The sequence below is a fragment of the Podarcis vaucheri genome (genome assembly GCF_965113315.1).
Source record: "Podarcis vaucheri genome assembly, chromosome: 11".
NCBI classification, from domain to species: Eukaryota; Metazoa; Chordata; class Lepidosauria; order Squamata; family Lacertidae; genus Podarcis; species Podarcis vaucheri.
The window spans coordinates 12,853,233-12,875,918 of record NC_138749.1 but is presented as its reverse complement, the minus strand read 5'-3'; the positions used below and the strand labels follow the sequence as shown (position 1 = coordinate 12,875,918).

Genomic DNA, 22,686 nt, shown 5'->3' with positions numbered 1-22,686 from the left:
TCCTCTCCCGGGGATAACAGGTCAAAAGGAAATTTGAGATGGGAAAGCTTAGGTGAATTTGGACCACTAGAGAAATAGAAAAGAATAAAGAAAGCAGACAACAATGCGAGTGGACAGAAAAATTGCTAAGGCCAGAAAGTTGTTGAAGATGCATGTCTTTGAGCATCATAATTTTCATCAAAAGAGCCAGGTCGAGTATGCCGACTGATTTCATATTTTTTCAAGTGTTCCTCACCTGTGGAGCATCACATGTTCCCTCACTTTAAGTTCTGACATAATTTCCTGCCATTCATCAAGTGTGAATATAGCGCTAGCCTCTCGGGACCTCACTAGCACTTGCCTAACAGAATTCCTTCCCTTTGGACACTGGGTAAACACCTACACACAGCATTATGCTTTGGTGCCTCAAGAACATGGGGAGGGAGCTGGATAATGCCCATGGACCAGAATCTTATCTCCACCACCTCCATAGGCCAAGCTTGCCATGTGGGTGCAAACAGCTGCCAGTTGCCTGACAGTAGAATGACACCCGGTGAACCATTTTTGCCCATGTGGTCAATACATCCACATCTATTCAGGCTTTCCTTGAAGTACAACGTGGCCACATCATCATTAAACTGTTTTACCATGCATTTTATTTCGTATATACTATATTGTGAGTAGCTTTGAAAAGGTGTTCACCTTTGCCTGTAAACCACGGGGCTCCTTTGATTCTGGACCTGTCATGCTGACAAGTTCTTGCCATAGGCTTGCAACTTATAAAAGAGGCAGAGCACGTGGGAGGGGAAAGGGTGGGGGGCAGAAATCATCATTTTAAACTGTTATGCTATTTTAATGAGCTTCTTTATTATACATTTTAATTATGGATGTTTTAATGAAATTGTTCTACTACATGCTTTAATTATGGGTAGTTATATTTTTATAATTCAGTTTTGCTTGCTATTCTGCTGTTGGCTTTTGCATGTTTGTGAACTGCTGTGGTATTTCTTCTCAAAATGAAGTGGTATTATTATTATTATTAAATAGTGGAGTCTCTGCTTTGCACACGGGATGCGGGTGGCACTGTGGGTTAAACCACAGAGACTAGGACTTGCCGATCAGAAGGTTGGCGGTTTGAATCCCCGTGACGGGGTGAGCTCCCGTTGCTCTGTCCCTGCTCCTGCCAACCTAGCAGTTCAAAAGCTTAGTCTTGCTGGCCACATGACCCGGAAGCTGTACACCAGCTCCCTTGGCCAATAAAGCAAGATGAGCGCCGCAAGCCCAGAGTCGTCTGCAACTGGACCTTATGGTCAGGGGTCCCTTTACCTTTACCTGCTTTGCACACAAGTTCAATTCTTGGCATCTCCACATAGGACTGGGAATGTGTCCTGCTGAATCTCTGAACAGTAGCTGCCAATCAGTGTAGACAATACTGAGTAAGATTGAACAATCTTACTCTGAACAGCTTCCTCTATCTCTATGAATCTGAGAACACCTCAATCTGCTGGAAGGCAGAACTTGCACATAACATATGTTGTATGTTGTTTTCACTTGCTGGATTGATTCCATATGTTCCTTGCCCTTGGACCACACGGTGAAGGCCGGGTCATTAGTATTCATAATACATGAATTGAAAACGTAACAAGCCTAGGAAGGAAGGAAAAGAGAAGCCTTTGCTGCTTATCACTCAAGTGCATTTGGTGGTTTTAAATATTTTAAATCTCTTACACAGGCAAAGAATGCATAGCAAGATCTTCACATTATCCCATGTTTGGTGTGTGTTTGTTTGTTTTCTCCCCCGTACACTGCAGAGTGGACTTGCAGCGAATAAGCAGGACTCATTCCATCAACTCCACTGAAAGGCCCAGGCCCGGTAAGATTTCTCTCCTTCAGCTGTCATTTGTCAGCAGGCTGAAGCCATGGAAGCGACGGAAAGGAGAGGGTCATCCAAACAGCACTGCTGAAAGACGAACTCCACTGAGTTCCTTCTGTCTTTGAACGGTTTCCATCCCAGCTGACTTTAGAACTACTATTGGTAATCAATTCCCCCCTTCCTTTCTCACCATCCTCCCATTTTATGTAATGTCTTTCAGTTTGTAAACACATAGTGTTTTAATTTATTTACATTCATTCATTCATTCATTTGTCTATTTATTTATTTCCAATGTTTATACGCCACCCAACAACAAGTGCCCTCTGGGAGGCTCACAAGTAAATACTAAAAAAAAAAAAGGAAAGGAAAGGAAACTATAATCTCACCCAGAATCAGACTAGCAACAGAAAATGACATCCGTAAAATATATGTATAAAAAGCAGGGGAGAGAGAGACTGAAAATGGATGCACCTGGCACCTAAAAAGGTCATCAAGTGGGCACTAGGAAGACCACTCTGGGGTACCAATACTGAAAAGGTCCTCTCTCTAGAAACCCATCTCATTTGTTTCAATTTGTCCTCACTCTGTCCTGCATCCATTTCTGAAACAACTGGCAAAGGGGAAGTTCACAGCCACAAAACAATTTATATGTTTTGTTATCAAATTGTATGTGAGCTCAGTGAACAGCAGCATAAAAATTATCTGATCTAAGAAGTCGTCCTCCAAATGTTGCTAAATACAGCTCCCATCAGGCCCAGCCAGTATGGCCAACTGACATGGTTGATGGCAGCTGTGGTTCAGTAACATCTGGAAGACCAAAAGTTCCCCACACCTGCTCTAGAAGATACCATTGACAGTGCTTTGGGATTTTATGGAAAAAGTAGTGATTGGTTGAGCTGTCCTGATGTCACAGGCAAGGTGCTGGGTAAGCAGTATCATGGCCCTAGCCATGAATGATACCCAAGGCTTAAAACCATAGAAACTACCTGAAAAAAGTCAACCAGTTTTGTTGATACTTAACCCAAGGTGATAGCTATGAACCTGACTCTGAGTCATCACACCCATGGACTTATTTGAACTTATGTGAACCACAGAACCACATCCTCAAGAATGATTCTGCTGGGCACACTCCTGTCTCATGGTGCATCAAGAATCCACCAAGAGACAATAAGTGTTTGCTTCCAAGGCTGGGCAGCATCCCTGCAGTGCCTCAGGTGGTGGAGATAGACCCTGAGAGGGGTACCCAAGAAGCTGCCTTATACTGAATCTGATCATTGGTTCACCTAGCTCAGGACTGTCTACACTAGTGGTCTCAAACTTGGGTCTCCAGCTGTTGCTGCACTAAACTCCCATCATTCCTGAACACTGGTCCTGCTAGCTAGAGATGTTGTTGTCCAACAATAGCTGGAAACCCAAATTTGAGGGACACTGGTCTACACTGACTGGCAGCAGCTCCCCGGGGTTTCAGGCAGAGTCTCTCCCACCACACCTGGGGATGCTGGTGGAGATTCATGGCAGCTGTTTAACTCCTGAGCTGTGCACTCTGTAAGACCTCAGCTAAGCCATGTCTCTGGCAGAGGTGTTCAGATCTAAGGCAGGGGAAGAGAAAACAGGAGGCCGACAGAAAGTGTTGAGGGGAATCGAAAACAATAGGAAGGGCCTCATTAAACACACACACACACACACACACACACACACACACACACAGGCAAGGCAAGGAGTCCTGGACAAAAGATGAAATCCTGAGAAGCAAAGATAAACCAGAAGCGAGAGTGGGGCAGTTAGGAAGTATGTGGGTTTCAGATGTGAAGAGGGCTGACTTTTTTGAAATAGCCAGAAAAACACCCAGCAACAGGCTCCTTGTTCTTTTTGATTGCTTTCCAAGCCTGCACATTGCAAAGTGAATCAAACCAAACAATAAAGTCCTACATTTGTCAGGTAACCTTTTGGGCGATACCTCCGCCAACCATCGCATCAAAGCACACAGAGTTCAGTCTGCTGTGGAACCTCTGAATATCATCTCCTTCTTCAAATAGATTCAGCTCCAAATTACATGACACCCTTAAGCCTCTTGCTGTGACTCAGGCCGGTGCTTCGCATATCTTAAGCAAAGAACAGCAATCCTATCAATCTCAGATTGATCACACAGGTGCAAATTTCTTTAATCAGCAGTGGACAAAACCCTCACCTGGCCACAGGCCAACGTGCTCTGTGTAGACAGAGTGAAAGTCTGCTCTTTCCCGACAGCTATTCATTCTGGCTCTTATAACTCTATTATTCTTGTGAGTTCATGGAGCAATTTCATCCCAAAGTGACTCACTGCCAAAGGATGTGTGGTCATGTCTGTGTTTCTTTTCGTTCACCTATCTTGTCATTCAGAGTGAATAATGCTTGTATGGGAACAAAGTTCTAGGGATGGTTGTGGAATCCTATTTAGAACTGACAGCAAAAAAAGGGGAGGGGGACCTAAAGTTATGGCGAACTTGGGAGTTGTTTCTCAGGGAGATTCATCAAGTGAAATGGCTAGTTCACATGGGCTATGGGTTGATCCCAAATAAGTCATATTCAGAGTGGACCTTCTGAGATTGATGGGTGTGACTAACTTGACTCCCTAGATTCCATTGGGTATGACTGAGTTGAATGCAGCCTTAAGAAAGGAGGGTTGGAGGGACTATGTACCCAAGCTCATTGCTTAAGAACATAAGAAGAGACTGTGTGATCAGGCCAATAGCTCACTTGCTCCAGCATCCTGTTTTCACAGTGGCCGACCAGATGCCTGTGGGAAGTCTGCAAGCTGGAAAGGAACGTAGCAGTGCTCTGCTCACCTTCAACTGGTATTCAGAAGTATGAAGCCTCTGACAGTGGAGGTAGGACATAGTTATCACAGCTAGTAGCCACTGGTAACACTGGGGCTTGCTCAAATATTAAGCAATATCAAACTGGATCATTTCTATTCACAGATGGAGAAACTGGGGCAGGGTATTTTATTTCATATTCTCCAGGGAAAGGCTGATTTTTTCCTACTGTTCAGGAGGAGCTTGATGATGAAAAAGCAGCAGCAGCGGCAGCAATCACCGCCAGAGAATTCTTTTCAGAGAAGTGTCAGCTCAGTCCCACAGAAAACTTCAGGATGTTTATGCTTCAGATAAATAGACAGATAGCTAAGAAGACAGGATCTGGTCCTACACTCAAGTAGGACCCTGGTAGAGACACATGCCCAACTGGCATGTTCCCTCCCTCCTGGATGATCGTTCAGGAGCTTCATTAGCTTTCTTCAGCCCGAATATCACAGCAACCAATGCTGACAGACATCGGCACACTTAGGGATCCACAGAGTCTTTGCAGTTGCGTAACAGACCTCAACAACTCAGCATTTTGGCTAATCTACTTTATTTACATCTAAACACACACGAAGCACTGCAACATGGCTCCCTCTCTCTCTAGCATCAGACAGCAAAGACAAAAAGAACAAAGGACAATATAGTGCTACCTCGGGTTAAGTACTTAATTCGTTCTGTAGGACAGGAGTGTGGGTTTGGTATTGGAGGGGATTTTACAAACCTGCCTAACATTCTCAAGCCTCCACTGGTCACAATATCCAAATATTGTGGGGTTGATTATACACACACACTGGTACCTCAGGTTAAGTACTTAATTCGTTCTGGAGGTCCGTTCTTAACCTGAAACTGTTCTTAACCTGAAGCACCACTTTAACTAATGGGGCCTCCCACTGCTGCTGCGCCGCCGGAGCCCGATTTCTGTTCTCATCCTGAAGCAAAGTTCTTAACCTGAAGCACTATTTCTGGGTTAGTGGAGTCTGTAACCTGAAGCGTATGTAACCTGAAGCGTATGTAACCCGAGGTACCACTGTGTGTATCTATCTATCTATCTATATATAGAGAGAGAGAGATATATAGCCAGGCAGTGCCCGCGGGTCTCAAACTGCTGGAAGCGATTATAATTATAATAATAATTAGTGGATCTAAGCAATGCTTTGGTTGATGGAACTGCTGGGCTGAGCTGGCTCATCCAAATATTGTTTTATAAAGGGAAGTTAGTTCGGTCTAATTAAAAAGTTGCCCAAATAAGCATCTCAGTTTCATAAAATCCCATTAAAGCAATTTATTAATCAACAGAACCAATTCCATACATTTCAAGATGACTTTCAGATATAGTTTGTTATTAGAACATTCAAAATCACCTACCATGGGATTAATGCATCTATTGAGTGAATGGCAAACATATCCACGGGTCCCGTCCCAGCCTTTGTCTTCTTTGCAATGTAAGAAGGTATGCAATCAGTTGTGATTAGGTATCAGAAGCAAAACAGGACAGACTTCGTGTCACACCAGCTGACACTGCTTGCTATTGGCTCAGTAAAGAGACTGGCAGTCTCCATGGTCTGGCTTGAAAAACATGGCAGCCAAGAAGTGCTAAAGGGCCATGGTGACTGCCTAAGAACCCCCATACAAAATACTATTAATATCAATGTTCATTGTAATGGAGATTTTCTTGATGGATTGATTATGCTGCCCATAGAGCAGAAAGCCTAAAAATGTGCTGTTAGTAGACAGTAGAAAAATGCTTGTTGCAGTATGTGTGTTAGTGGGAGTCAAGTTCTAAGTCAATTAGTTAGTGAGGAAAGAGCTAGCTCATTCCTGAGATGCACCTGGCTGACTTCCTCATTAGTATTACTGGGCAGATTAGGTACATATCTTTCTGTTTAAAGGGCTCAGATTACATCATGGGACAGGAGTCATTGGTCATTTTCAGGAAGAAGTGGGTCCTTGTGGAGCTGCAGAGTTATTGGAACAGTTTGAGAAGAACTCGTCTGAGAAGAAGACTTGGGGAATTGTCAGACTCAGAGTCGTGGCAGGACTCTCTGCAAATTGACTTAGAACTTGGATGTGGACTTTGTTCAGCAAGGCCTTTGAAGTACAGAAACCTCTCTGGAACCAGACAGGAGAAAAGCCTTTGTGTACCCTGTATGTAGTGTGTAAATATAGAGTGTGTGTTTTGTGTGTGCCAAGTAAAACAACTCTGCTTTAATGCTCTGTTTTGTGTTGGTGAGCTTAACCACTTTCTTGAACCTCCCATGACACACACAAACACAGAGCAAGATTTATAGGGTGATTATAAACACACGCACCAAGAGGCCTGTGGGGTGTGTGTAATGTCTTTCTGTAAGGTATTAAAAAAATAGACTTTCGGTATGCAGGGTCGCTATAACTGAGACATGTCTCAGAGAATTTATTCAGCCTAATGATGATGCTTTTGTGCTTAAAAGCTAAAGCAGTTCTCCTGAATGGGAATGAAGTCTTCCAGTGCTGACTGGGACCTGGGGTGCTTTATGTGGTGTTTAAGGAGCTGTGAAGTTTTAATTTCTGCTCATCTAATGTAGCTGTTGCTTAACAACCATCAAGCTCTTTATATGCAAAGCCTGTTGTTGTCTTGTTCTGGTTTTATTTTGTTTTGTTGGGGGTGTTTTTTGTAGATGGAATGGCAATTTTATTTTATTGTTCTTAATGCTGCTTTGTATCCATCTCATCCCCTCTCCCTCCCCCATCCCCATTAACACCTTTATGCATAGAAGTGAATCATCTAAAAAGCCAATTGACTCCAGAATGTTAAACAAGAAATAGACTAACAAGGTTTTCTTCATTTTTGCTCCATTGATTGCCTTGGAATTGTCTCTGAATTGTAATTCTTTCCATTAGGAGTGAAGAGACAAAAGAGAAAAGACTCGAGGAAAACAAAAAGTGGAAAAGGCTCATTGTCATCTTCCGCTAATGATGATGCAATATCATTAGTAATAAATGGGGGGAAATAGTTACAGAAAAGAGCTGCACGGTCCTCAATTATTTGTTTGCTTTCTTTAAAAAAAACACCTGTATGAAAAGCTTTTAAAAATTGAGGTAATTGAAAATAATGCATCAGTGACAGGTTGAACCTCCAGCCCATGGAGCAAATTAGGTCCTTCAAACCTTCCCATTTGGCCCACGAGGCCCATCTGTGGGGACTTTAAAGGGGTTCCCTGTAACTGTCAATCAGCTGACCAGCAGTTTAGATGGAGCCTCTTTGAAGGCATCCTCCCAGCACCAATCAGTTGATTGGCAACCTTCTTTGAATTTTGACAGGTGTCATTTTCTGGGTGTCATTATGACATCAGTGATTGACAAGAGGGTAGTCACACCTATATGTCACATTTGGGTGATGGGTGAGGTTGGGATTTGGCCAGTTGGCCATATCAAGTTCCCTAGGCCTCTCTTAGTTTCTGTTTTCTTCCTATGCCTGAAAATATTCCTCTAGTGCTGAAAGCATGTTGGCCCACCACTGATATTTCTCCTCAAGTCTTGGAAGTGTCAATTCAGATTGCCTGGTCCAAATGACATTTCTCAGCCCTGAAGAAGTGAGGGGCATTTCAAATGAAGTTAGCTAGTGCATTGAAAACCATTGCTCTTTGGGGAAACCCGTCAGAAAACAAAGAAGTCTGAAACTGTCAAACTTTACTTCTCTCAGATAAAAGCATCCTATATTTCAGAGTTTATTTAGCAAGGACAGGGATGGATGAATCTGTCACTTTCAGTTTCTTTCAGATTCTTATTTTTCCCAGTCTTCAACTCAGTACCAAATAGATTTGAATTCCATTTCTGTATCAACTCACGAAGTTTACTTTTCTTTTTAAAAAATACTATTCAAAACTTTTGCATTTTGTGTACATTTCTCTGAAAGTCTGCAGTTTTAGACACACCTTTGCCCAATATTAACCTTTTTGCAGGCAAATTCCCCATAATAGGATGTAGTTTTGTACATTGTCTTCACAAATGCATGCACTTTGGTGCACACATTTTGGATGGAGAACTGCACCAAAGAGCTCTGAGAAGTGTGAATTTCCAAGGGTAGCGGTGCTTCTGTTTCATTTATAGGTTCAGGAAGCACAAAACATGTACCAGTGTTGCTATGCCAGATTTGGAGAGAAGAACCCCTGCCAACTATTTCTGTGGCATATTTGCTTCACAAGGTAAGTTTGCCCCAGGCACCTCTCAAAGCTATTCTACAAGCAACCAGACCATTAATACCCCTTTAAGCAGAAGGTACTGAAGCAAAGTGAATGGCAGTGCCAAGGTTACCCAAAATTCAGGCAGAAGTGGGGATTAAATCCAATATCATACTGCAACACTCCCTCATTTGGACCACATTGACTCTCCCCAATAATATATCGTATACCGAGTAACAATATTTTCTTATCTGCATCAAATGGATCTGCAGTTTTTGTTTTTGATTGTTTTTACACCAGGACTTCAAAATCATATTTATTTGTAGTAGGTCAGCACAAAGCCCGCTACCCCACCTTGACCACATAGTGGTTCAGAAATGAAGACGAAAATGGAATCGTTCCAGGGTCCCATGAGAAGCTGGGAAATAGATTCAAAGGCTGCAGTTGAGAACACCATATATTGGTTGGGTGGTTCTTCTTGAAGCAAGACATTTCCCCTCCCCCCAGTGCTCTGGGAAGGTATTCATGGGATTTGCTTTTGTAAAGGTCACATTTACATGTTGCATGCTCTGCCCTTGTGAAGAGACCACAGTGGCAGAAAACAGGCACATAAGCTCGTAATGCTTACAATTTAAATTGCAAAAAAAGGTCAATTTTCACGGGTTCACTTCTAAAGGTATTCACATATTGGTGGGTAAATTTGCATTGCAAACCAGATATAATCAGACTTCAATGCCATAACTTTAATGAGTGATTTTACATATATTTTTTAAGCTTCTTACCTGACAAAACTCTGACTTCTGCCTCGTTTCCAGTTCTTGAACTGGCAGGGTTTTTTGCAAGGCATCTATAGATCCCACCATCCCCTGCTTGAATTCTGCTAATTTGTAAAGATCCAGAAGGCAGAACTGCCACACGGGTATCACTAGGATTCAAAACCAGATCTTCTTGGTTCCTTTGCCAGTGGATGGTTGGCATTGGTTCCCCTACGACTTCACATTTTAACAAAACAGTGTCTCCTGTAAATGCTGTGACGGAGTCTGTCTGGGATAGAAACCTCAACGGACCTGTGGAAACAGAAACAAAACACCAGTTGAAAAGAAGATCTAAAATGCAGAGGTGTCTTTCCCTCTTGTTTCCCGCTGGTTTGGTTTCACTTAATTGCTCTTCAGGTCTAAATTAGCTTAACCTATTTACTTTGTACCATATTTTTTGAATGAAACTATGGCTCAGAAGTAGTTTATGAACAATATCCATCAAGATGCAAGGCAGCTGTGAAAAAGGTGAATTCCATATTAGGGATCATTTTTAAAATGCAATGAAAATAAGACTAGCAAGTAATTATTGGAGAAGTGGGGTAGGAAAGCTGGGAGGAAAAAAATCAAATTTGATAACCAAAGTGCCCCTTTGGTTTCAGATAGCACATGGGTAGACAAGTCTAAAAAGCCTGAGACACAAATTTTTCACAGCCCACTAGCGTCTATGGTGGTTCATTTACCCAAAGTAATGCATTTAGTGTTAGCTCTGGAAGTATATACTTTGATTCTGACCAAACCAAGCTTCCTAGAGTACAATATACACCAGGAAGCTAACTTTGGTCAGTATAGACTCAAGCACGCCCAACTCCATAGAGACTGTGATCTACTCCCAGTATAATAAAACTGGCAATGATCTACCCATTGTCATTGCCCATAGTTGTTGAGCTTTTTTCAGGAGGAGTGCATAAAATCAATCTCCCGACACTCCAATGCCCTCCATCCTTCCTCCACTCTGAAGCAGGCTCAGTGATTACAAACTTTCACAATGCATAGCACAGGGTGCAGGGAACATCACGATCGCTCAGTGTGGTGTAGTGGTTAAGAGCGGTAGTCTCGTAATCTGGGGAACCGGGTTCGTGTCTCCGCTCCTCCACATGCAGCTGCTGGGTGACCTTGGGCCAGTCACACTTCTTTGAAATCTCTCAGCCTCACTCACCTCACATAGTGTTTGTTGTGGGGGAGAAAGGGAAAGGAGAATGTTAGCCGCTTTGAGACTCCTTAAAAAGGAGTGAAAGGCGGGATATCAAATCCAAACTCCTCCTCCTCCTCCTCTTCTTCTTCTTCTTCTTCTTCTTCTTCTTCTTCTTCATTAGAAAGCAGGCAATCACTTTTTTTACTCACACCTAGAGCACCCCAACGGTCGACCTGTCGATTGCAGTCAACTGGTTGGACATTGCTGGTATAGAGTATACACTTCCAGAGTTACCATCTTGGCTAAATTGCATGAAGTCTCTTTAATGGTCATTATAAGATGGCGCTGGACACCCCTGTACCTTTCAAGAGTTAATTGCACTTTCTCGTCTTCATGCTGGAGAGGACATAAGCTTAATGGAATGCTTCTCCACATGTGGTGGGAGTGTACATTGCTTAAAGATTTCTAGACCCATTTCCCCCCGCTACCATTCACCATTACAAGGCAACATCTTGTACCCGAACCCATGCTAGCCTTGATGTTGATGAAAAATATCTATCAATCCAATGGTCAAGCATAAAGAGTTGAACTTCTTTCTAATGACAGCAATGAGGCAAACCATTGTTTCCAATTAGAAAAAGCACCACAGAAACCTGGATCCAATATGTGTAGAAGGTAGCATTTAAGGAGCGCTTAATTCATAATAATAGGGTGACAAGAGGGGTAACAAAGAAAGATGGGTTTGACTCTGTATGGTCTCAATTTATATCATTTATTAAAAATAGTACAGTAATCTCCCTTCTGTCACATCAGCCACTATGGAGAATTGTCTTAATGCTTAAGATTGAAGTATACGCTGTGGATGTGAGCTGAATTTGTAATGTAAGATTTTCCATGTTTGTTTTGATGCCATACAAGACTTGATATCGGCACATGTATTATTTGTCTTGGAAAACAACACTTTGTCAATCAAAAGTGTCTTTTCGAAACCATAGGATATATAGTAAAACAAACACAAAAGCTATTTCGCCAAGAGGTTCTTTATATTGAAGATTGGAGTGGAGAGCCAATGTGGTGTAAAGTGCTGGGAAAGGACCCAGGAGAAAAGGATTCCAATCTCCACTCAGTCATGAAGCTCACTTTGTGACCTCGGGCCAGTCACAATCCCTCAGCATAACGTAGCTCAAAAGGGATAATTATGTATGCCACCTTGCCTCTTGGAGGAATGCAATACTTAAATAAATATAAGTTAGGAAATGGGGCATTCTGGCAAACCTTAACACAAGTGTCTTTTTTTATTTTACTGAACTACAATATTCGAATACAGGTATATGGATAGCAATCAGCTTCCATATTCAGAGCCTGCATACCTCTGTGTAATGAGGCAAGGAACAGGAGACGACTGTTGCCCTTCTACCCTGCTTATGGTCTTCTCAAAAGCATCTGATAAGCTATTATTGGAAAACAGGGTGCTATAAAACTAGATGGGCCTGTGCTCCATTGTAGGTGGCCACTTCTCGTGTGTGCTCTTTGTGTCCTTCTGGAGTGATCTGCAGAAGAGGAAGCTCATAGAACCCTCCACACGGTCCTCACATCTGAAGCTTGTTGCCAATCCCTGTAGAAGAAACATGTATAGTGGTACCTCGGGTTAAGAACTTAATTCGTTCTGGAGGTCCATTCTTAACCTGAAACTGTTCTTAACCTGAGGTACCACTTTAGCTAATGGGGCCTCCTGCTTCCGTCGTGCAATTTCTGTTCTCATCCTGAAGCCAAGTTCTTACCCCGAGGTATTATTTCTGGGTTAGCAGAGTCTGCAACCTGAAGCGTCTGTAACCTGAAGCGTCTGTAACTCGAGGTACCACTGTGCGTCTCCCTTCAGGTGTTACTGGAGGAGGCCTCAATCTTAGGAAAAGAACACATGCTTTGCATGCAGAAAGATCAATTCCTGACATCTTCAGGAAAGACTAGGAATATGCCCCACCAAAAACCCTGCAGAGCCACTGCCAGGGACTGAGAACCTTTGGCCGCCAGACGTTGTTAGATGACAACTCTGCTCTAGAAAGCATGGTTAATGGTCAGGGATGATGGGAACTGTAGTCCAGCAACATCTGGAGTGCAACACATTCCCTGGTGTAGACAGTACTGAATTAAACTGACCAATTCTCTGACTTGGCTAAAGGCAGCTTCCTATGTACCGCCGTGCTCTGGAATTGCAAAATCCAGAAATTTGACTTGCTCATGCTTCATCTGACCCTCATCCTCCAACTCCTCCCCCCCCCTTTTTGACTTTTTTTTCTGCAGCATTTGCTCTGTTAATTGATGCAACTGTCAAGACAAAGTCTTCCACAGCTCAACTTCACATTGTGTCTTTGTCCCTTCAGGGAAGATTGTCTCCTAACCAGGGTCTCGGAGAATAGTACACCTGCTTTTAAATTCTAATCGGGAAATGGCACGCAAGCCTGATTTGCCCTACGGCCTGGTTGGCAGCCTATCAAGATCCCCATCTTCCCCCTACAGAAGGCCTAATTATTAAGTAATTAAAGTTCATTTAATAAAAAAGGGCTTATCATTTGGGGGACAGACCTTGCGGTCTGGAGCATGTGTGTGACTGTTAAATATTCAGCAATTTAGTAACAGTCGGTTCAATCCCCCAAGGAGCAGTGCTTTAAAATGCTTTGTTTGTTTCAAATTAAAGTCTGCAAGGTTATTTAACAGAAAGGAAGGACCTGTTTCCCCGCCCATTGCCTCCCTCCTTCCATTTTCAATTTGTACTACAGCTGAAGGGCAGAGGACCAAAGTAATGGAAAGGAGCCATTTGCTTCAGTTTGGTTTAGATAATACCAAAGGGAACGAACAACAACAAAGTTGCAAAGTCAAATCTTCCACAAGTCCTTCTTGAGCTTTGCCTGAGTTTTCTTTCTTACTTCCTATCTCTCTCCCTCATATTAGGCTGGAACTACTGCCAACCTAGCAGTTCGAAAGCATGTCAAAGTGCAAGTAGATAAATAGGTACCACTCTGGCGGGAAGGTAAACGGCGTTGCCGTGTGCTGCCCTGGTTCTAAGCTGCCAGAAGTGGCTTAGTCATGCTGGCCACATGACCCGGAAGCTGTACGCCGGCTCCCTCGGCCAATAAAGTGAGATGAGCGCCGCAACCCCAGAGTCGGCCACAACTGGACCTAATGGTCAGGGGTCCCTTTACCTTTACATGTGGGGGTTGGGGGTATTGCACTGAGGACATGGGGCACAGGGTCAAAGCTCAAACTTTGGGAAGAGGACTCAGGAGAAGGGGAACGCAATGGGGATTCAAGAAGGCAGCAATTTTCATTCTGGCCTGTATTCATCAGAATCAGCACCATTTCCATTCTGCTGCACTTCAGTTTTCACCAAACACCATGTTATTCATCTCACTGTCCAATACTTAACCATAACTTATGTAACTGATCTTCTTGGCAATCACTCGTAGCCGAGTAAGATTGTCTTCCATAAACACGGTTTTAACAATGAGTCCATAAGTGACTGTGGAGGCCAAGTCTGGATCCACAGATCCTTCCACAGTAGGAACATTGGTTTCTTGACGGGAGTTGAACACGGTGTGAATTTGCCAAGCGTGCCTTTCTCTTAGCACGTTTCTCCCTTGCGTCCTGAGTTCTAGGGTCTTCAAATCCCATGATACCTTTGCTAAAGGCTGTTCTTCAATTTGAGTGCTCGCAGGCCGGTGTTTCCCAATTGCTGGTGTTTAAATTACATTTTTAAAGATTTGCCTTGAGACAGTCTTTAAACCTCTTTTGTTGACCACCAGCATTACCCTTTCCATTTTTAAGTTTGGAATAGAGTAGTTGCTTTGGAAGACGATAATCAGGCATTCACACAACATGACCAGTCGAACGAAGTTGATGTTGAAGAATCATTGCTTCAACACTGGTAATCTTTGCTTTTTCCAGTACACTGGTATTAGTTCGCCTGTCTTCCCAAGTGATGTGTAAAAAATTTTGGAGTCACCATTAATGAAATCTTTCGAGGAGGTGGAGATGGCGTTTATAAGTGATCCATGTTTCACAAGCATACAGTAAGGTTGGTGATACAATAACGTACCCAACTGTATAAGCAACTTCCCTTCATTTTGACATAAAGGAAATGTCAAAACAATGTAAAAAGAAAGTAATTAATTCCTTATCATTTGTGGACTTTAAAACAATGACCTGAACAAAAACCGATCACATTCACACGACTGATTTTTATTCTGGACCACAAACACTGCAGCAATTTCCATTTCACTAGCCAGGACAGTGCAGGCAATGAGACCTGAAGCACACCCCTGGCCAGAAGCTGTGACTAGTCCAAGATTCCAACTCCTTACCAGATGAGGACACTGCAGACCCAAGAGAATTGGCTTCCAAATATCAAATGAAGCAGTCACTGAGCTGGCTATATTGCTAGAGAATTGTATCTAACTCAGTCAGAGATGGGGGTGGGGGTGGGCTGGATCTAGCTGGTGGGCCAGATCCTTACTTTCCCCACCCACCCCCACAAACAGTCAATGATCCCACTAACAATCAATGGGTCACACTATGGGAAGCGCCTTATAATCTGACAAACTAATGATCCGCCTGGCTTAGGATTCCTTACTGACAGCAGCTCTCCAAGATTTCAGACATGAGTCTCTTTCAGCTATCTGGATATTAAACCTGGAACATTTTGCAAAGCTGGTGTTCTACAGCAGAGCTACAGGCATTCCCCTAAGCACTCTGCAGCTTCCAATGGATTTGCAAATTTATTTAGTTGGTGCAGGGTGTTGTTGCTGTTGCTGTTGTTATTTTAGGAGCAGGGTTTTTACCTGGCAAAGAATGGTACATGTCATTGTCTTTACAGTAAACCTTTATCCAGTACTCTTCAGTCTCCCTGGCTTCCAGAACTCCTGATATGAAAAAGCTCCATGGAAAGGATTTATCCAGTGGATAAATCCACAGGTTTTCCCTGTGCTTTGACCAAAGTGGAAGGCTGTGGAGTGCAGACCCCTGGACAGCTGGTTTACAGAATGAAAGAAAGGACACTCCCAACATTCCAGGTCACCTCAAGAGTAAAGTAAGCACAACAAAGGACCAGCACCATTCGCATGAGAATTTCACTGAAATTCCCTCTTCGCTTTGAGAATTTTCAAATGCAATTGCTTTTCACATTAAGTGATGGACAAAGGTTGGTGTGGAAACAAGGTATCTTTTTCAGCATAGGTCTAGTTCTCAAGTTCTTATTGTGTAGAGCAGCCCTTAGATGTCCCTTTTCTAAGTTTAATAATATGAATGAAGGGTGTTTCTGCTCCTATTCATTTTCAGACCTGACATTCTTTTTTCATCATCCACCAGGTTTTTTTTACCTAAACCTGGTGTATTCTTACCAAGTTTATACATGGTGTTTTCTTACCGATATTATACATGGTTTGTCTCACAACTGAGTCTAATTCTTAGTTAAATAGCTCACTTTTTGCTGCTTCCAGTCTTGAAATTTCAAAGAATTATTTCTCATTGTATCTAGTAAGCCTATCATTCTTGTGCACCATTAAACAAATTGATGCATCCCATTGAGATTGGTGCAGAAGATTAGTTGTTCTGCTGCAGGGAAAGTACCTTACATTTGGTGTTGTATCCTGTTTAGTGTTGCTAATAAATGTGAACATTGTGTGAATTGGCACTTCTGATTCCTGGTGGGATACAATACAGAAGCAACAGAAAAAAAACCTGAGAAAAAGAAACCCAAGAATAATGGGGGGGGGGTGAGTAGTTAAATAAATATAATGTGCAGACAGGCTAAATTTTTAAGAACAATGGTCTAAATGGCTCTGTTCCTGTGTCTGCAAATCCCATCTTTTGAAAAAGTATAAGCGAAAAATCTCAGTGGAAGTAATAATATTGATGCAGAGTTTCCAGTAAATCTGTGCAATTCAGATTTCTGATTTAGAAGAACCTACTGGGAGAAAATTGGTGTTAATCATATGCATCTAAGAAATGCTTTTATAATGGAAAGCTAAGGAAGCTACTTCACATCGGGGGGGGAGTGATAACCAGAGTCTTATTTTTATCAGGTTTGTTAGTACAATTCATCTGATGTTTGAGTTGTTCAACAAAAGGCAATGAAAGATACTTTAGTCACATGCCATTTACAACACTGGGAAAATTACTGTCATTTCCAGAGAAGTAAAAAAGGTGACACCAGAAAGCATAGAGGATGAGAATCTCAAAACAAATCTCCCTAAAAAGCAAATCATTTGTATAGTTTGATAGTGCAACAAAAAGCCACCAAGCGTATTTTGCCTAAAGCAAGCTGATTATGGAGATCCCCGTTCAGCTCATATATCTGCAGAAATGTGAAGATGAAGACCACAGAATTTTAATCAGATTTGCAACATTTCTTGGCAGGAAGGTTTATGAAATACCTTTCTGAATGTATAACAGTGCCCCCAGCTTCCAACTCCTTTAGACGGTCCAGAAGGATGTCATGATCAATGGTGTCAAAGGCCGACGAGAGATCCAGCAGGACCAGGAAATAGCTTTCACCTTGGTCCTTGGCCTGCTGGAGATCTTCGACTAGCATGTTTTGACTCAAGGCAGTTCAGTCCCTTGATGAAGCCTGAATCCCGACTGGAAAGGATCCAAGTGGCCAGCATCCTCCAGGCATGCCTGGAGTTGTTCAGCAACCACCCGCTCAATCACCTTGCCCAAGAATGGAAGATTTGAGACTGGTCAATAGTTGGCTATATTGGCAGGGTCCAGAGATGCTTGTTTTTTAAGAAGTGGTGGGTGGGGAAGATGGCAATCCCCACCAACAGCCACAACAGCAGCAAGAGGAGGAATCTCAGGGTGGGGAAGATGGCAGTCCCCAACAACAGCCACAGCAGTAGCAGTCGCCTCTGGTTGGGGAAGATGGCAATTCCCATTGAGAGGCTGTAGGTTTAGCTTCAGAAAGTTGGTGGTTTCATGAGCCTTCAGGCCATGCCCTGGGGCATTTGATGGCAGCTGGGAAACTTCATAAAGAGGAAGGGAGTCGGGGAGGTTGCTCATCTGGAGGATCATTGCTGTTAGCTGCTGGGCTGAAGAAATGGCCCAAAGGATTGGGTGTGGGGACCTCAGAGCCAGTGAGAGACAAGAATGGTTCCTATGGTGACATAGAGAGGATGCCCCAGCTTAAGTACAAGAGCAGGAAGCTGTTTTGTGGAGCTATCACAGTGGCAGAGACAAACTGTCAATAGAGTTTTGAAAGACATCATTGGGGGTGTTAATTATCTCTGGAGCTGGCAGGACCAGCAGAACCGAGTGCCAATATTCCCTGTTAATAAGAGTCCTGGGAGGTATAAGAGGCAGCCCACAATGCCTCTTTCCAAGGGCGTGATTGGAACTTGTCAAGGGGATGACTTTTACACAACAATGGGGGAGTCCTCATGAAAATTCGACAGCATTTTAGTGAAAATATCTTATAACAAACACATTTTTTCTATGTATTTTTGTCGTATATGCACATTTTTGGAAACCATCTTTCCCTAATAGAAAGCACTTTTGGGTGTTATCTTCACAAGCATCAAGCATTTTTATACACATTTTAGTATATGGATTTTTGTGCATGTTCCTTGGCTGGATAACTACATTTAAAAAAATCAGAGAAGTGTGCATTTTGAAGGATGACTGTGTTTCGATCTGCATATTATTTTGGAAAAAGTGAATCAGGTTGGTTCACCTTTAAATGGAAGGTGAATTTAATTTCTCTCTAGCTCTCTCAGATTTCTGTGGAGGCCCTTAACCCTAATAAACACACTCGGTGAACAAATGATACGTGAAAACAAAATAAGGCATCAAGGAGCAAGAGTGAGATGTAATTTGAATGCATTTCTTTAACAAATGCTTTTCCAGCTATTTCTGTGATGTACACTAATTACTGAAGAAAGTCTCACTTTCATGCAATGTCACTGTCAATGCTGTGCATAGGACAAAATCTATATCAGTTCACAAAATTTGCAGATCTCAGATGAGAGTGTGTGTCACAATTTGATCCAATTCACACACACACACACACACATATATTTGTGAAACTGCCAAAAAAACTGCCAAAAAATTAATAAGTGTCTAACTGTACTAGGGTTGCCATATTTTGAAGAGCAAAAAAGAGGACACTATAACGGCATTCAAAGCAAATACAGTACATGCAATTTGTCTCAAATTTTATCCTGGAAAGAGAATGTGCCCTGGAAAAAGAGGACACATGGCAACCCTTAGTAAGCTCCACTTTCTGTTTGAGGTCGTGTGCCAAATGCCCTCCTGCCCTTCCTGCTTCTGATTGGCCTTTTCCCCTCCCCTATCCCTAGTTGCAGCAATTTAGCAACAGAGAAACTACCTTATACTGAGTGAGAACATTATGCTGTCTGGCAGTGGCTCTGCAGGATTTTGCACAGGGACCTAGCCCTAGCTGAAGATGCCAAGGATTGAATATGGGACCTTCTGTCAGTGGAGAACTTTGGGCTCTCAGATCTTAGCGGTGACCTGTGTGATGCTAAAGTTCAGTGTGCACCCCTCCCCTGCCTCTCTTGTTCCATTCCACAGCATTTTTGGGGTGCCCCATGTAGGGCAGTGACCACACCGGCTGCGGCACCCTAAATCCACCTTTCGCCTCTGTCTACGATGCACAACCAGAGATACAGCCCTTGACTGGCTTGTCACAGCTGAGTTGTGTGCAAAAACACATGACTTGGTACCTTGCCAAGAGTCCATCACACCTCTCTATGTAGTCCCTCAGAGATCCATGATACTGTAATGAAACCCTGTAATGAAACTCAAGAACTGCAACCAAACATTTTGGCTGGCAAGTTCTTGTGCAGACCACCTTCCGTTCTGCACCACTTCATTTGTGCCAAAGCTGAGATTCAGTAAATAATTTTAGTGTCAGGGCTCAGCTCTGTTTATTTTGAAAAATAATGACATCTCCTTTGAGCATCCGCAGAGTTTGCGTAAGTAGAGAAAAGAGATCCCAGTTTGATAGAATTTTTCCCCCTTGCAAAGAGAAAGTCTGGACAGACAAGCACTGGCTGTGTTGCTTTTTCTTCTTCTTTAAACTGAGCACTGCCCCCACTCCCCACTTCCCACCCAAGAATGAGAGACATCTACAAAACATGAGAGAATCTCTCCCCTTTGTATTCTGCCACCATTTTTTATGTGTGTGTCTCTCTGGCATGTTTCCATCTGTCTCTCTCCTTCTCACATCAACTCTTCCTCACCCTGTTCTTTCGGTGATGGGTAAACTCCTCTCAGTTTGATTTGGAACTGGGTCAGCAATTACAAGCATCACTGGAGAATTTTTCTGAAGGGAATTATGTTTGATTCGTAATACACTTCAGCATTACAAGCTAAGCAAATTTGTATTCTGAAGCAGGTAATTACAAAGTTGGGAGACATCGCCCCTCTCTCTCCACCTCCTTGCCTCGCGCTTTAATATCCAGGCTTGTGCTCTTAGCTTCACAACCATTGCAAGCACGATGCAATATAAAATGTCTAAAAGAGTAATATGGGAACTAACAGTGTAACCCAATATATGTTTCCTTGGAAGTAAGCCTCATTGAGTTCAAAGATACTAACTCCTTGGTAAGAGTACACAAGAGGGGGGCAGAACCTGGGTCCTCCAAATGTTATTGGACTCCAGTTCCTAAAATATCTGACCATTGATCATGCTGGCTGAAGTCTGATGGGAGTTGTCCAAAAACATCTGGATAGTTGCAAGATTCCCATCCCTGATGTATAAGTTTGCAGCATAAATTGCCTAAATTACCTTCAGGATTATCATTCTCTAATTTTATGACCCTGCATTAAGGGTCATCATCTTCTTAAAGTAGATTTGTTTGGGTTATTTAAAAATAAAAAATGGTGTAAGGCTGTTGTTGATTTGTTTTTTAAAAAATTAGAAAGACAAAACAGTTGTTTGCAGCTAACTTCCACTCGTGAGTAGACCCATTGGAATGAATGGACACAAGTACCTTAAGCCTATAATTTCAATGAATGTACTGGGTACAACTCTATATATCTTCTAGGAGGTGAAATACAATAAAAATCAAGAATGTAATTGGAAGGAAAATAGGAGAACCCAGGGGTAAAATAAATGATTTGCATAGCTAACAGTGTCTCAAAGAAAGGAAGAAGATAAAAACAAAATAGAACTATTTCTAGCAATATGGCATAATAGATAAATAAGGTGGGTAACCATGTTAGTCTTGCAGAAAAACAACAGTGGTTTAAAGACCAACATTTATTACACCATAAGCTTTCATATGCTAGAGTCCACTCCACTTCATCAAATGAATTAAATAGCAGATAAAGACTTGAGTTGCCCTTTTTATGCAGCTTGCACGTAATAGCTGATTTCTGATTTTTAGATTTTATTGCAAGAAAAGAACTATTGTTGGGCTAAATGCCTGAATTAGGATTGCTAAGAACCTGGACCCTTGTTTTGGCTGTCTAAGGCCATAGCTCATGGCTAGACTGTAGGCTCTGTCTGCACACAGTCCCAGGTTCAATCCTTGGTACTTGTAGGTAGAGCTGGCAGAGACCCCTCCGAAGTGCAGATAATGAGTGGTATTTATTCTTTACTCATTATGGGCCCATTGAAATCAATGGACCTAACTTAGTCATATTCATTCAGTCTTGATGAGGCTACTCTGAATAAGACTCAGTTGAATGACACCAAGTATTGAGCTATATGGACATATGTTTGGACACACCATTAAGCAGCTTCCTAGGTTCCTAGTATTAGCATTGAAATAGGGATGCGGGTGGTGCTGTGGGTTAAACCGCAGAGCCTAGGACTTGCTGATCAGAAGGTCTGTGGTTCGAATCCCCGCGCCGGGGTGAGCTCCCGTTGCTCGGTCCCTGCTCCTGCCAATCTAGCAGTTCGAAAGCACGTCAAAGTGCAAGTAGATAAATAGGTACCACTCTGGCGGGAAGGTAAACAGCGTTTCTGTGTGCTGCTCTGGTTTGCCAGAAGCGACTTAGTCATGCTGGCCACATGACCCGGAAGCTGTACGCCGGCTCCCTCAGCCAATAAAGCAAGATGAGCAACACAACCCCAGAGTCGGTCATGACTGAACCTAATGGTCAGGGGTCCCTTTACCTTTACCTTTTAGGACACAATCTCAATTGCTGTCAGGGGCAAACTTAGGGGCTGGCACACCAGACTGATACTTTAACCATTATACTACATTAACTCTGAACTACAACACCTGTCACCCTTTATTGTCCATGATATCTGTGGCTGATGTGAGTCTCTAGGGAGCACCATATTGGCTATCCCTGTTTAAGGTGACCTGATTTTGCGCCCATTAGTAAATATATATATATGTATTCCTCATTTCTCACAACCTGGTAGATTGGTTAATCTTTACTCTTCCCTTGTTGAGCTGTTTGCTATTAAACCACTGTCAAAAAAAGAAAATCACAACAAAACTATATTTAAAGAAACCCAAAGAAAAATACCTTTTTTGCCATTTTTTGTTAAGTCTCTTATTTTCTGTAAGCCAGACCAATTCTCTTACCCTGGAGCTAGACTTTATATCACCCTCGCATTTGGACTGGTTTACTGAAACCAAAGGGATATCTAAAAATCCCAAATTTTCTCAGCTTTTCTGTTGCTTGTTTACTTGCTGGGTGTCAGTCAGCATGACCTGTAAAAATCGAATGTGTTTTTTTCTTTCTGGCTGAATATTTATGCTGCAAGCAAAAGAATTGTCTGTTGTGAACTGGACAGTTCCACAGTCAGTTTTATGTTGGCTTATTCATTGTGTTCTCTGATCCAAGTGCTCTGGCAAAAATAGCTGTTGCCTTTGAGACGCCAGAACTCTGGAAATCTAGCAACAATGATGAA

At 42.5% G+C, this 22,686-nt stretch overlaps 1 protein-coding gene across 4 annotated transcripts in view; it reads right to left on the bottom strand.

Moving 5' to 3' along the window:
* DCC (DCC netrin 1 receptor) overlaps positions 1-22,686 on the bottom strand; it is a 948,093-nt gene that overhangs the window by 472,975 nt on the left and 452,432 nt on the right. For all 4 annotated transcript variants that reach the window (XM_082241768.1, XM_082241769.1, XM_082241770.1 and 1 more), the window contains one exon: positions 9,632-9,916. In XM_082241768.1, coding sequence (XP_082097894.1) covers positions 9,632-9,916 — 285 coding nt within the window. The remainder of the gene's footprint in view (positions 1-9,631; positions 9,917-22,686) is intronic.